Source organism: Dasypus novemcinctus, chromosome 1, assembly GCF_030445035.2.
Source record: "Dasypus novemcinctus isolate mDasNov1 chromosome 1, mDasNov1.1.hap2, whole genome shotgun sequence".
Taxonomy (NCBI): Eukaryota; Metazoa; Chordata; class Mammalia; order Cingulata; family Dasypodidae; genus Dasypus; species Dasypus novemcinctus.
In genome coordinates this window covers 158,420,948-158,437,446 of record NC_080673.1, presented here as the reverse complement: position 1 = coordinate 158,437,446, position 16,499 = coordinate 158,420,948, and the positions used below count along the sequence as shown (strand labels likewise).

Below are 16,499 nucleotides of genomic sequence, written 5' to 3'. Positions count from 1 at the left end.
AATAAATTGTTTCCTGCATGAATTACAGACATACTCAGTGTAGCATGGAGAAGGCATATGTGAAAATGGTTAGTACCAAGTAAATCACTTTATAGAGGCAGCCTACTTGGAGGTGTGCCCCTGAAATTTTAATATATCACCTATTATCAATATGTTGGGAGGTTTCTGGTTAATATATTTATTTTTACAGGACTCTTTAAAACTGTTATAATAGTGAATCTAGCTAGGCCTGGACCATGAACTATAAAGAGCTGATCTGAAAGGGCCATAAGACCTCCATTGTAGTATGCAATCTATATTTGAACTATTAAAAATAATCACATTTGTTTATCCTTTTGAAAACAAACTATTGTTGTGAATCAAAAGACTCTCAGCCAGAAAATAGGACAGAAAAGAACACCATGGAGTAAATACAATAATCAGATTGTTGAGAGCACTCAATCTAGGAAAGAACATTATGGTGTGCTAATGCTGCTTAGTGAAAAAGAGGCAACAAATTACGTCTCACTGCTCCCATGGCTCAGAGTATATGATTGTGTTCATTTTACTGTGCTCACAGATTATTTTGGAAGAAACAGATATATAATGTTTATAATCAATGTAGCTAATTCTGAGATGAACAGGTCTATAGTGAATTAGGTTGTACTGCACAATACTAAATGAAATCTATCAAGTCAAATTTCATAATCCCAAGCAACAGTATGTTCCACCCAAAACATAACATTTGGTTTATATCTCTCTCCTTCCAATACAAGTCCAGCATCTATTTTCATCTGACTGTAAAATTCTGTCAGGCCAACATTTGTGAAGGAAGCTGAGAATATCCTAAATTACTGCTTCATAAAATGACCTAAATATTGAAGCTCTTAGGCAATCATGAAGCAGATCCAACAACATGGACATTTTAGACAGGATTTCTCTTCTTCATCTCACTTGCATACTTCAGATTTCACAATTCATATTTCAGCCCCAAATTTTACTTCTTTCCACCTCCTTTTACCGTAAGTGATGAAGATAGCACAATAATAAAACTCCTGAGAGTAAAGAAACAATAGCTATCTGTCTTATATTATAAAAAAAAATTAGCCTGTATCTTACACAAACATTGCAGCAAAATGAAGACTTGAGATCCTATTTATCTGTTTTCTTCAATTTTATATATATTTAAACATAGAAACTTCATAATGATATAATTTCCAATATGTTGAGTAGCTAGTTTCTTTTAATGACTACAAAACGATTGGATAGTTACCAGGAAGTTAATTGTAGCCAACAATTATCTCAAATAGTCTCATGAGACTTTGAAATCCCCTACTAATTGTTATTTTAACTTCCAACACCATTATATCATGTTCTATTACAGTCATATATATCTATATTGCTCTTTGGAAACATTTAACTTAAATACTTTAGCAAATTTTCAGTTTTCGAAGACTGCTTATTTTTTTTTGGCTCCATTGTTATGGTGACTATCTAATATATTGTTCAAGCCAAGACACTTTTGTCCAGAACAAATACTAAAATGGTTAGGACACAAGTACAACATGGCAGTTTCAGGCAAACAAGGACAAAGACAACCTGATTATAATTGGGGAAAAAATGGGAATTTTCAATTTCTTATGAATCTGAAGAGGACATAGAAAAATTCTGTATTTTCACTGAAAAAAAGGAATTTTCAAACCTTTCCATGGTCTCTCAATGATGCATAGTTTCATTCTTTAACAATATTAATAGAAATGAATATTATAAAATAAATTTTGACTATAGCATAAGGGATATTACCTATTACAAAAGTGTAAAAATGGGTGATATTGAAAATTGAAAGATGATGAATGTAATTCATAAATAAACACAGAGGGAAAACAAGTATAAGAGAAAAAGAAATTATATATTGAAAAGTACAAAAGGAGGGATTCCTTTTATTTTAATTTTTTTAAAAAATCAGGATTAACCATATGTATTAGTTGCAGGCGTGCTGATGCAAAATACCAGAAATTGGTTGGTTTTTATAAAGGGTGTTTATTTGGGGTAGGAACTTACAGATACCAGGCCATAAAGCATAAGTTACTCCCTCACTGAAGTCTCTTTTCACATGTTGGAGCAAGATGGCTGCCAATGTCTACAAGGGTTCAGGCTTCCTGGGTTCCTCCCTTCCTGGGGTTTGCTTCTCCTTCCTCTGTGTGCTTACTTCCTGGGGCTCCAGCTTAAGGCTTCAGCATCAAACTCCAACATCAAAACTTGAACATCAGAAACCCTAAACTCTGTCTTTTGCCATATCTTTTATCTGTGAGTCCCCACCCACCAACGGGTGGGGACCCAATGCCCTAATGATGTGGTCCAATCAAAGCCCTAATCATAATTTAATCACTGACAGGAACAGACCAGATTACAAACATAATCCAATAGCTGTTTTTGGGATTCATAACTATATCAAACTGCTCTACCATATAAAAATCTCACTCTCTTTTCATGAATTGCTTGGGGATACCAAAATAACTTTTGGTTGGCAGATCAAGCCCCTAATGACCACAATCTATTTTAGTTTGGAAATGTATTCTTGCTCTGTGGATAATAGGTAACCTCCTTAGTGCCATTTTTAGATTAGCCCATTGGCAAACATTAAGGAGCAAGCGTATTAACATTTTTCAGGATCAGCCAAGGCTTTAGCAAAATAGGGTTTTTTGCTTGCAGAAGCAATGGCAGTGAGTAATACACAAAGGTGAGTGTCTGATAATGCTCCGAGTTCTGTACAAGCCTCAACTGCTTCAAATCAAAATAAATTATAAAACATAAGCTAACAAAACAATTATCATGAGAGCATGAAAAGGTATCACACATCATCCCCAGGCACACAGCTTTGAAGTTATGGCATTTTCATCTCAAATCTAAATCTTCATCCTAAAAACAAATAAACTTAGAATTTTTAAAAAATGCTAATCACTGGAATCTCCAGGACAATGTCTTATTAATTACCTATTTTCCTGTCAAAATGAGTCCCCTAATAAAGGCAATTTTCAGTCAGATCTAGGCCTCACCTTCACTTAAAAAGACCATGTTCAACCTTTAAAAAAAATGTTTTTGAGCAGCAAAAATGGCATTTTCAGATAGTTTAACCTAATAAAATTTGGATTTTCTCAAAACAAATCCCAGGGTCATTTTCTCATGAAAGGAGCAGCCTAAGGAAGCCAAATGCCAAACCCATGCTTCCCACTTAGCAGTGCACTCTCACAATTTTTAGTAAAGGACCTACTGTAAGAAAATAGCTATCAAGTTACTATATGTTTGACCAGCTCTTGTTTGCTGTTCAGGGCAGCACAGCAGGTCCTGGGGAAACATCCTTTCCTGGCCTTCCAGAGAAGATGCTTTATCAGAAGATCGCCATCCAAACCAATTCTCAGAAGAGAATTGATTAGATCTATTATTTCATAAACAACCAGAGAGCATTTACTTGTGTTCTAAGTGTAGCCTGACCAGCAGAGTAGAGCACAACTTTCTCTTCCTATCTAGAAGTTTATCTATACAGGGAGACAGAGATAATCCAAACAACTGAGGGTCAAAGCCACAGCCAATGGCAGGGTTCCAAAGCAACAAGATTGGGATAAGGGGAGGAATTAAACAGATTTCCTTCAGTTATCCCAAGGTTCTACATTGGCCTCCAAAAGCAAAATAATAATGCCAGAATGGCAATAGTTTTCTCTACTTGTTTTTGTTCTCATCTAGAACTTCTCTTTTTTGTCATATTGTTGTTGTTGTTGTTATTTGGAAGAAACAAGTTGCATTCATTCATAAATTCATGCGTTTTTTTCATTCATGCATTTTTCAACAACAAATATTGGATGAGCATTTATTGGGTACCAGTGCCTACACTAGGCATTGGTCTCAAAGTTTGCATTCTTCAAATTGCAGGGAGAGGGGAATTGGCAGGAGATTCTTAACCACTAGAGTAATTCCAGATGTTCACATTGTTGACAGTTTATTACTTTTTTTAAAAGATTTATTTATTTATTTCTCTCCCCTTCCCCCACCCTGGTTGTCTGTTCTCTGTGTCTATTTCCTGCGTCTCCTTTGTCTGCTTCTGTTGTTGTCAGCAGCAAGGGAATCTGTGTTTCTTTTTGTTGCGTCATCTTGTGCCAGTTCTTCTTGTGGGCAGCGCCATTCCTGGGCAGGCTGCACTTTCTTTCGCACTGGGCAGCTCTCCTTATGGGGCGCACTCCTTGTGCATGGGGCTCCCCTACTCGGGGGACACCCCTTTGTGGCAGGGCACTCCTTGCGTGCATCAGCACTGAGCATGGGCCAGCTGCACACGGGTCAAGGAGGCCCGGGGTTTGAACTGCGGACCTCCCATGCAGAAAACAGACGCCCTAACCACTGGGCCAAGTCCGCGGCCTCTGTTGACAGTTTAAGAGACAATAATGTACTCATTTTGTATATGAAGAGCTGATTTTCTGCTTGTTGGATGCAGTCTTCACAACACTTTGTCAAGTCCCCTTTAGAAACGTTAATCCTCAAGGATCTGGTCACATACAAAAAATTGCAGATTGCCAAAATGGTGAGGCATCTTCTTCCATTTGCCTGCTCTCTTTACCTAATATCCTTTGGTATATTTTTTTACTCTCAAGGGAACCTTTTATATCAACATTAAAGTGATTGAACTTGGAAAACTTTGGGAGAGGTCAAAAATAGGAAGTATGCACAAAAAAATTAATCCATGCCCCCTTCCTCACACCTCCATCCTCAACTCTGAATTCCTTATTGAGCTTTTTTCTCTGATTATAGAGCCTACAAGTGTTTTCAATTAGCCAAGCAAACAAAACATAAAAGTAAAAAAATGTTTGCTTTAGTCAACTACCTCCAAAAGAGAAAGTGTGAGAAAGAAGAAAAATTCAGTGGTCTATACAGTTTTGGAGTCTTAAGACCAGAAAAGAGAGAATAAAGAAATCTCCATGCTATTCATCCATACAAAGAGATTAATTTCCTATAAATCGAAGCCACAATTCAAGAGAGAGAAACTGAGGGAAAAAGCATAGAGTCCTACAGAATAAGTATGCAATAGGAATGTGAAAATTCAGCATCACTAATAAGAGTAGTAAGAGGTTTGAGAAAACACATGATTTGGTATTGGGGCAAAGAAGAAGCAAGGCAGAGTAAGAATCTTCTGCAATCAAAGACACTAAAAGATTTTAAGAAAAGCATCTCATGCGATATAATCTGAGTGAAAAGTACACTGTTCTTAGAACTATGGGGAAAATTACCAAAATACATACTTCTCTTTCTGCTAAGACGTTTATTTTCATACATAATATCCTCTAATTCAATGTCATACTCAAAATGATGTTTCTTGAAACTTCTGTATCATCTCAGGTTAATGAAAAGCTGAAGATTTAGTGATGCATTTTATGTTGTGGGAAATTAGCCCCTCAAAATAGCAAAAAAGGAAAATTGTCAGCTAATCCAAATAAACAAGAAGAAATGAATAATCGTAGTAGCTTAGGGAAGAGAACTTGCTAGGAAATGCCACAAAATAGTGAATGTATGTTTCAAACATTTTATATTTTTGAAGCTGAAGTTTTATTCAACTCTAAAAAAGAAGTCCTGGCCCACTCACATAGCTAACGTAAAGGGACAAAGTTTACCAAATGAATAAAAATTCCTTCAATGGAAATGAGCAGCTTATTTAACCCCAGCAACTGAGTCTATATCTCAATTGTACATAGAATGAAATCAATTAGTATTTCTTGAGCACTTGGTATGTCCTTAACAAATTTGTGTCAGATGTGCCAGAATAGAAAGTAATAACATTTCCAATAATACAGAAATAGTTTATTAATTATATGGCAATTCTAGAATGGCATTTAAGCTAGTCCATAAATATCACAAACTAGCAAAAGATATTTACATTGATGGATTTGCACATTTCATTGCTACTCTTTTTCATCCACTGATCACCAATACCGCTCACCACCAGGATGAGTTCTCGCTCACCAGCCCCTTCCAAAGATCACTACACTTCTTTACCAAGTCCCTTATTACCTACAAATATGTGCTTCCCTCAGCTTTTTTCATCACTATACCCTGTTTCCTTATGTATTATGAATTCATTTTAGGGCAAAAACTCCCTCTTGAACTTTCTCCACAATCTTTAAAACAGAGTTCTTCTGAAGACATGTAGTAAATAATCATTGTTAATTGAATATATTTATGCATGTAAAATAGGTTACTCTCAACCCAAAATTAATAACAATATTTTTAAAGTTTTTAAAATGTCAAAAAAAACAGGAGAACATGACTTGGTTAATCCATGTTGTTGTTGTTTTTTACTGTAGTGGCTGTAGGAAATCAAGTGATTTTTAGCCTATACAAAATCCACATTATGTTTTAGTTAAAGCTGCATTCCTTGAGAGTGTGAATAATTTTCTGTGACTTTAGCTTTCATGAAAACTAAACTACTCATTAAGAGATAGGGTTTGTTTATATATGGTATACAATTTAAAAGTTTTGATTACACTCTCAAAAATATGAATGTTAGGACAACGTTCAGAAAAACTGGAGGTGGGTATGAAGGTGAGCATGTGGCAGTGGACACAGCAGAGCATCAGCAGTAGTGGTGGTGGGTTATACTGAGGGGCCGCAGTCTGTGGTGGCAGAGGACATACACAGTAGAGCTAGGCTGTTCTACTTACCAGGTATGTGACTTTAGGCAAATCACTTAGGCCTCTGTGTGCTTCAATTTCCTCATTGGAAAATGGGATGTAGATAGGACAAGATTGCTGTGAAGATTATAAAAGTTTACGTGTGTGTGTGTGTGTGTGTGTGTGTGTGTGTGTGGAAAATGATTAAAATCATGTCTGGAACATGGTAATTAACCATATCAATTGATATTCCTACTGTTGTGGGAGAAGTATGGATGAGTATTGGTGAGTATAAAATAACCCTGTTCTGACTCCATAATCCCAGAAAGAACCCTCCACCCTCTCATCAGCTCTTGTTATATTATGTGTTCTAAAGTAGCTCATGTTAATGAGTACAAAGCAAACATGTATTAGTTGTGGAGTATGGATGAGTTTGTACTAACATAGATTTTTAGATTAGGAGGAAATGCAGATATAATCTTGCCTAAACTGATCATCTAATATATGGAGAAATGGAAATCCAAGTCTTAGGCTACATGATGAAAGCTATACAGGAGAACAGAGACTAGAGACAAAAATCCCTTAATGCCTGCTGGCAGTTCTTTCTAGGTGAGAGGCAACACCATGAATCAGAAAGCTGCCAGCATTTTCATATCAGACAGACAAGGCTCAAGTCCAAATTTTCTTATTTCGCAGATATATCATATGATCTAAACAATTGATTCAAACATTTTACTTAGGCTCATGTTCCTCAACCATAAAATGACATGAATAAACAAAACAACAACTTATCTAAGGGTTTATGTTGAAGATTAGCCATAACATATGTAAAGCAACTGGCACAATACATAGCACATGGTAGATACTCAATAAATGATGATGATGATGATGATGATAGTAGTGACACACTGTCCCTCCAAATTCTATTAACTGCACAAACATACTTCACAACTTCCTCCTCTGCTATGGTCTTTATTAACAGAGAGTACATGATAATGAATGAATTTCTTATTAAAATACATCTACATTTATATCTATGTCATCTTTATCTACGCTACCCCCCCCACACACACACACACTACATACTATTTTATATTGATAGAAAGCCTTACTCCTTCCTGGACTCTCTTTAATGTATCTAGCTTCCTAAAACATGATTAAAATTTGGTATTTCCCTTTCTGTGGTAAAAAATAGTCCAAATATTCTATAATGATGCTAATGCTGGTATCTTTCTTTTCCTGTGATGTTATCACCAATAATTACCAAATTATGAATAATATTGAGTCAATAAGCTACTAAAATTTCTTCTTCCCTTTGTCCTTTTGAATGGGAAATTATTGTATTTAATTAACATTGGTAAGTGATATATATAAAATGACCAGACAGCAAACTATCCTTTTCTCATAACACACAACTGCACTTGTGGATTTGCTGAGGCTTTTTGTTTTGCTTTGTTTTGTTTTCAGAGACCTAGTCAATACTCTGTTGCTGTCCTTTAGCTAAATCCAACTGCTGGCAAGTATATTTCAGAATGCTGAAGAATGAGTGTCTGCTCTCCTAGATGCTCACAATGACCCTGCTCTAACTTGCTATTTAATATCTGCTCAATTTTCACATTTACATCTGGAAAGACAGTTTTGCGAAAATACAAATGTTTTGTAAAGTGGTGATAAATTTATTGTTTTTTAGAGGCACCAGATCTCCTATTGTCTGATTCCTAAATTTGCTTCATTATAGTCAATCAATAAACTGCAACTATTAAACACTGTGCTATGTGCTGTATGGAAAATTTTTATAAATCAATGTAAAATGATGCCCATTTTATTAAGGAACTCACCATCTATCTAGGTAAATATATACCAGTCATTTATGAAGCAAAAATACTACAGGATTTTACAATTACATATATTAAGTATGTGATGCATACTTTAAGTGATAGAAATGCTTAAAGAAATTAAGGAAAATAATAATCACAGCTATTATTTACTTGGCACTAAGCACTGTACTGAGAACTTCACATGCATGTATCACTATAAGATTTATTATTATCCTCACTGCATTCTTCAGACCAGGGCCTTGTGATACTTGAGTTTAATCTGAATGAGTTTCACACGGAAAATAAGGACTGAGTTTGACTTTGAAGGATGGGTAGGAAAAAGGATATTCTCTGGAGGGCACTTCAATTATTGAATCCAACATGTAACTTGACTTCTATTTTCAGCAAATAGATCTTTAATTTAACAAACAGTCTTGTAAGAATCAATAAACACTTTAAAATCAAAGAGACTATAAAGAATAGTTACAGTGAAATGGAGACAGAGAAGAATAAATTTGGTAGATGAGAAAGGAAAGGTATGCAATAGGGAAGAATGCACTTGTAGTTTGAAATAAAGAAACACCTCAGTACATTGGTGAAGAACAAGCCCTAAGATCAAAATCTCCAACTATCTAAACTTGAACTAATTAGTTTCTTCATAAAGCATGCTTTGTCTTTCTTCTCTATACGAGTGAATGATGTCACCACAATCCATCTTGTCCTCCATTTCCCTCACCCAATATATCTAATAAGTCATTGAGGTTTGAGGCTGAAAAGCATGTGGTTTGTCACCAGATGGGTGAACTTGGGCAGGCGACTTGATCACTAACTTTCAAATTCCAAATTGGTAATACATGGAAAACACTAGAACATATTTTAGTATAAGTTGCCAAAATTAAATTTTACATACAATATATGTAAAAGTTCTTATTACTGGCACATAGAAAGCATTCAACATATTTTGCTGTTATTATTTATTCATGAAAATATGAATAAAGATTCTTAAATGAATTGATCATTGTATGTATATACATAGATACACATACAAGTACACATCCTAATGGCTATTCTTTATAGAAACATCATAAATTAAATACTACAAGATAAAGTTTAAGAGAACAGCCTCTGTACTCAGACACAGCTTAATTAAATTAAATATTGGGCTTAATACTTTCTAGCTGTGTTCTCTTGAATACTTTAACTACTTCAAGCCTCAGTTTCTTCATCTGTAAAATACTTGTCATGAACCTGAAATTAAATAATACATGTCAAGTAAATTGCATAGTACTGATACAATATAAGAGCTTAATTATTGTTAGTGATTGTTATTATGCCAGTGAATGTTTTCACCAGGTATAGCATTATATTTTAATGTAGACTTTGTGGCTGAATGAAGACCATAGTATGCATGTTCAAGTGATGTTTAAAAGTGTATCATTTTTTTATGACCCTTCTCTTTAATTTTTATATTCTATAGTTATTTTCAAACCATACTATTAATCCAAATCTACTGCACCATTGAGAGAGGAGGTTCAAGGTTATGGAAGGATAGAACCACAGGGATGGAATTCAACTCAATTATTGGAAGGAAAGAATCCAGGCACCATCAAGGTAATGATGAACAGAGAAAGAACAGCTGCTTCACTTCCTGAGATGGCCACAGAGATACTCAAGCTGCCCATAATTGCTCTTAGATTCTGCCAATTGGCCTGTCTCCTTACCTCCTCAGTATTCTTGATGAAATGGATATCTTTATAGGAAAAGATAAGCTATCTAAATGTGCTTAGTATTTAGTAGGAAGAAAATTATTTTCCTACCATTCATCTGCCATTCTGGGAAAACCAGGACCCAGAATCCTGTAGGCAAAGAGCTATAAACTACCGGACCCTGACCATTCAAGCTTGGCCAGTGTGGACACATAACATAATTTATTCAACTGTCACCTTCTTCCTGCAGATGTTCCTGACCACCTTTATTCTAAACGGAATCCCATCTCTCCCAGCACTCTCTTACCCCTTTCGTGCTTTAGCACTTTCATAGCACTATCATGATCTGTTTATTTTATTATTTTACACTTTTATTGTCTGCCCCCCTTCTTGAATGTAAGCTCCATAGAACAGGAACATCTGTCATATTTTTTTACAATATTGATTCCCAGACCTAAACAGAGTCTTGCTTATAGGTGGCACTGAATATATATTTGTTGAATGAATGAATGTCACCTGTAGAGTTGTCACCTGTAGAGAAAAAGCCAATGGTTTATATAAACTTTGATTTATAAACTTGAAGACACAAAGGATTTGAACCTGCTATTTTGGCACCTACATTTGTTGCTCTGTATGAGTTGAGCACAGACTGCTAATTCAAGAAAGAAGCTTAGTAGAATTCTGACAATTGGGAGGGGTGGGGGAGGAGGAGGAAGAAGAACGGAGAGAGAAAAAACCTCCCTGTTTGTTTTCTCCTTCTCATGAAGATCTTACTGCTTTTTTAAAATAAGTCCATAAGTAGAAGGCAACTTTTTAACGTTTGGGGTTTTTTTTTTCCCTTTTTAAAATATACTTTTTAATTTCTTTTTAAAGATAACTTAGATTATATAAATGTTCCATAAAAAATATAGGGGATTCCCATATGCCCCATTCCCTACCCCTCCCACATCTTCCCACATTAACAACATCCTTCATTAGTGTGGTACATTTGTTACAACTGAGTGTGGGTTTAGTTTATACTGTAATTTGCACTGTCTCCCGCACAACTTTGTAAGTTATGATAAGATATATAATGGACTATATCTGTCATAGCAGTGTCATTCGGGACAATTCCCAAGTCCCAAAAATGCCCTGGATTACACCTGTTTATCCCTCTCCCTCTCCTCAGAGCCTCCAGTGTCCACTGCCTCCACATCAATGGTAAAAGTTCTTCCATTGCTAGAATAGCGGTAAGTCTAGAGCAGAATACCAGTAAGTCTACTCTAGTCCATTATTCTTGCCCCAATTCTGAGGACTCTGGCATGGTGTTGGCCACTCCACCTCTAATTGAGAGGGGGCTTAGGTCATTTTAAACCACAAAAATCACTGATGTGCCAAATGTAAATTCCTGTAGCTCTTATTGGGCTTTCTGTCTCCTCTTAGATCTGCCCATTTAGGGTCCCTATAGGAACTAATTCTCAATCCTGCAATGATGGATCCTTTTTATTGGTTTTGTTACCTTTATTTATTAACACAAGGACATAGGAGCCACTCAGCCCCATGGGGTAGTTCTACTAAGTACCCAGGAAACACTGCTTTACTTTGTTCATGAACTCTATTAAAATGCCTTTCCAACCCACTCAAAAACTTCTACCAGTTCCTTTTAATAGTATACATAAGATTGTGCCCCTTTATGTAAAAAAAATAATAATTCTTAAAGTAGCTTTCAAAGTTGATCCACCTACATCTAGCTTATTCAGGGCTGTTAATTTTAAAGCCATTAATTACAGTTTTAAAGTTTAAATTCATAATTATCCCTTTATAGGTGTTTTTGGATTTTAAATGATTTACAATTTCTTAATGGGATTTTCATATTCTCAGTTTTTGCCCTGGCAGTGCAAACGTGACTAAAAAGATGGATCCTTTAACTGATAGTGATTAAGTCAAATACCTGCAAAGGAGCTTCAGGATGCTTTTCTCTCAGCACTGGGACAACCGGTATTTCCTGGATGGGCTTTGATGCCTTCCTTTTGGCCTTATCCACTTGAATATTAGTAAAATAGTTGACAGCAGCAAACTCAATGAGGGCCGAAAATACAAAAGCAAAGCAGACAGCTATGAACCAATCCATGGCAGTTGCATAGGACACTTTGGGCAAAGAATGCCTTGCACTGATGCTCAGAGTAGTCATGGTAAGCACTGTGGTTATTCCTTCAAAGCAAAAAAGCAAGGAGACAAAACACTTTACCATTATTTCTACACAATAAAACAGAGATACCTAGGATTAGGTGTGGCGGACTTCACGAAATTTGCAATAACTCAAATAAAACCATCTTGAATGATGAGTCAATAAAATTAGCACAGGTTTTGGAATGAGAGACAGACATGGGTTCAAATCCCAACTCTTCTAATCATTGGCTCTATGTAACTTGGATTAAGTTAGGAAACCTCATTGGGGTAATGATTCTCAACCTGCACTGGCTTCCTAAATGGGTGTATCAGAATTTCTGGGGTGGGTAGAGCCCCCTGCTATTAGGAATCACTGCTAGGAACAAAAGCACATTTTATAAGTCCCTAAATCTTTAACTAAACATTTTTTTTTAATAATAATACATTTACTAGTTGTTAAGAAGCATAATTTATATGAAAGAATAACAGTATATTCCTGGAAAAATAGATATCTAGAACAATTTGGATTTAAAAATATTGAACATCTACCACGAGTTAGGTTACAGCTGACAGAAAAATATTAGCACCAAGAGCAGAGCTATTTCTCTTCCCTCAATAGGCATAAAGCATATCACCTCTAGGGAAGCTTTCTTGGACTAGAAGAAAGGTTAGTCACCATTCTCAGTAGAGAAATCCCCTTGCTACTGGAACTTCAGAGAAATATATTATTTCAGGATGATATTAGTAAAGCAGCTGTCACTCCATGTTATTTAATTATTTTCAGGAATTCTTGTTGGAATTTACTATATCCATTTAAACTTATTTTATGTAATGCCTTGAGTGGTCCCTGACATTTACATCCCCACACATTTAAGAATGATGATGATGGGGATGATGAGGCATCTAAACAGTGTACTCCAATGCATGGCAATCCCCAGCTGAAAGGCAAATAATATATGTCGAACTGAAGAGATAGTGATCCCCTTGTCAAATAAGAAATAACATCATGCTCTTCAACTCAAACTTTAATTATATTCTGCCTTGGACTATTCCCTGATTGTTAAATGTATGTACGCTTTGTTTCCACAACTGTATTGAATGTAGCATCCTTGAGGGCAGACATATCATAGACTCCTTAAGGTTTTACCATTATATTTTATATGGTGCCAGACATACAATATATAGTCAATTTTTCAGTTCTTCACCAATCCTTTTTCTCTCAATTCCATTTCCCTTCCAATCTGTGTTTCAGAGCATGAAAAATTGGAGTCACTATAGCATATGAGCTATAGATCTCTTTTTAAAATTCCATTGCTAAATTTAAACTGTATGCAGAAAGAAATCTTAGGAAATGGTTTTGTTCCCTTTTTAAAAATAAATAAATATTTTAGACTTAAAATGCTAAAACTTGTCTAAAATATCTTTCAAAACATGTTTACTCAGTCAAATACATAGATATATATAAAAATTATATATTTATTGGATTTCAGTTCTGAAAGAGACCCTGTAACATTTAGGCCTTTATCTTGAATCTCAGGAAAATGATTCCATTCCTATGCCAGCTGAGAGATATAAGAATAAACTGCAAATTAATATAAAATTTTTCTACAAATTTGAACATAGATTAAAAGTTTTTATTCTTTATAGGCTGATTATCATAAATTCAACACTATCCTACAACTTTCCTAAATATATAAGAAATATGATATCTCTAATATAGAAATTATGCTGAAAGCACTGGGAAATAGACAATGAGCAGAGCAGTCTAAATAAGAATGCTACTCAGAACCCAGACAATTGTACACAGATCATAACCTTAAAGAAAACTCAAACTCAGATATCAGCAATTTAGTATTCCCCACGTTGCTTTGAAATTTTTTGCAGGAGAATGATTTTTCCTGGGGACAAGAGGTAATGGTCTTCACTTCCACTGTTACATGAAAAATTCCCTTACTAATGCCATGCAGGCATAAAATGAATGCAATTATTGAGCGAAGAATCCAAAAATTGTCTTTCAAAGGAAATGACTGGAGGTTAAGGGGATAAGTCACCAGGTTCATAAAGATATTAAATATGCTATGGACATTAACAAGCAAATCGTCAGGTATGTAGCTACTTTCCATTTCTCTTTCATTGTTTGGTATCAATTTGACTTTAAAGTTTGTGGAATAACTCTCCACATATTAATGGTTCCAAACTTATGACTATTTGAAAAATTAGGAAAATAGCTAGCATAAACAATTGGCTATATGGAATTTGTTATCTCTTTAGACACTGAAAAGTCCTCTCTGCCTGCTGTTTGAACTTGAAGAAAAACACGTGCCTGACAGGGGTGTGTATACTACATCTGATTTTAGGTGGAATATTTGGCTAAATGCACACAAACAGAAGCCAACACTTCAGATACAAAGCCATGCTTTCTCTGCATATAGGAAAGCAATGAGTCTGTCATAAATAGCTTAGTCGGCATCTACCCTGACATCATTTCAATAACCATAGAATGCTCTTTTACTTTCTTGATACTTTCAAGTATCGATGCCAGTCCCTGTATTTAGAATATTTATTATGTTCCATATTGGCTGGCCCAGAAATGTGGGAAAGGATGTGTGAGAGGAGGCTAAGATGGTACACAGAGTGAATTTTTGGCTGGCCACTTCCATAAAATGAAACAGTAATGACGTAGATACGCCAGCTGGAATTTAGTCATGTCTAATGTTTTACTATACTGGAATAATCAGAAAACTTAGGAGCATACAGTTTTGGAGATAGAAGGCCTTTCGAGAGAATTTGGAGAGAATTTAGCACACTCTGCTTCTCATACTGAACAAGATGCTTTGTGGATCTTTTATGGCATGGTTTTTAGGGACACCCCCAACCCAGCAAATTCTCTCCTTTATGAGTGAAGATGAGAATGAGAATAGGGAAGAAAAAACTAGCTCAGAACTAGTTTTTGCCTAAACTCCATATGAAAGAGATTGCTAAGCACCAAAATACTTAAAACTTAACTTCCCTTGGAAAGTACTCTCCTAGGTTCTCAATTGAATAGGCTAATAATGAACCATTCTGATACATTTTGGATCTTCGAAGACTTAATTACTAGACATTATTTCCTTATTCAACCAAAACCAATATCCTGTCACATAGGCACAAGACAGGGAAAAATATCCCATTCCAAATGGAAAAAGCTTCTTGGTGTCCTTAGCATATATCTGTACCCTCTCAAGCAGCAGCACTGGAAGCTTTCACATGTCCCCACATCCCCTGTTAAGAATGAATGGCAAATGGATGTGTCATGATGATGGGAATGAGTGTTGCTGGGGGGGGGGGAGAGGCGGGGTGGGGGGGTGGGGTTGAATGGGACCTCACATATATATTTTTAATGTAATATTATTACAAAGTCAATAAAAAAAAAAAAGAATGAATGGCAAGTAGAAATGGCACAGACATCAAAGTCAGACAGAACCTGTCTTGGATCCACCACTTAGGTTCTTTATACAAGTATCTTAACCTCTCTGAGTCATTTTCCTTATCCATAGAAAATTAATAATGTCTACCTTGCTGAGTTATTTTAATGATTAAATAAGACAACCCTTATCAATATCTGGAAATCTTATCATTATGATTACTAATATTACCATTATCCTTATTACCTGCTACTTAATTTCCTTACAATGTTTTATTTGATGGGAAATGTTGAGTGGGACAGCTGTGACCAATGCTGCCCTTTTCCCACTACTATAAATTCCTATTATGTGAGAAAAGTGGGACAGAGAGTAGTGGCTACCATTTTAGAAATCAATCAAGAAAGCATTCAAAACTTATCAACCAATCATTTAAAGTATCATAAAATATAGAGGACATTCACATTATAGTATCAAGCAGGGATTCTCAGATGAGGTAGACGGTGGCATGAATGCCACAATAACATTTAAATAGTATTTACTAGGGTCTAGGCATTGGTCCCAGTGCTTTATCCAAATTAACTCATTTAATCTTCATAGCAACCCTGTGAGGTAGGTTCAACCATTCATTATGTTTTTACAAACGAGGAAACAGTCAGGAGAAACTCTTTGAAGATTTACAGCTGATAAGTGGATCCAGAGGTAGAGCCTGGAGATCCAGAGTCTGCAGTTATAACACAATTGCACCCTCATCACTGATCCAACTAAAATGGATCAGTATTTGCTATTCTAGATGGT

At 35.6% G+C, this 16,499-nt stretch overlaps 1 protein-coding gene across 2 annotated transcripts in view; it reads right to left on the bottom strand.

The window, feature by feature from the left end:
* Positions 1-16,499, bottom strand: part of GABRA4 (gamma-aminobutyric acid type A receptor subunit alpha4) — a 73,544-nt gene that overhangs the window by 31,574 nt on the left and 25,471 nt on the right. Inside the window, exons 8-9 of one of the 2 annotated variants that reach the window (XM_058299106.1) lie at positions 12,083-12,342; positions 3,981-10,683 (exon numbers count right to left, since the gene is read on the bottom strand). In XM_058299106.1, coding sequence (XP_058155089.1) covers positions 10,576-10,683; positions 12,083-12,342 — 368 coding nt within the window. In that variant the 3' untranslated portion in view covers positions 3,981-10,575. Of the gene's footprint in view, positions 1-3,980; positions 10,684-12,082; positions 12,343-16,499 lie in introns of those variants that run through there. The other variant, XM_058299100.1, reaches the window with a different exon arrangement.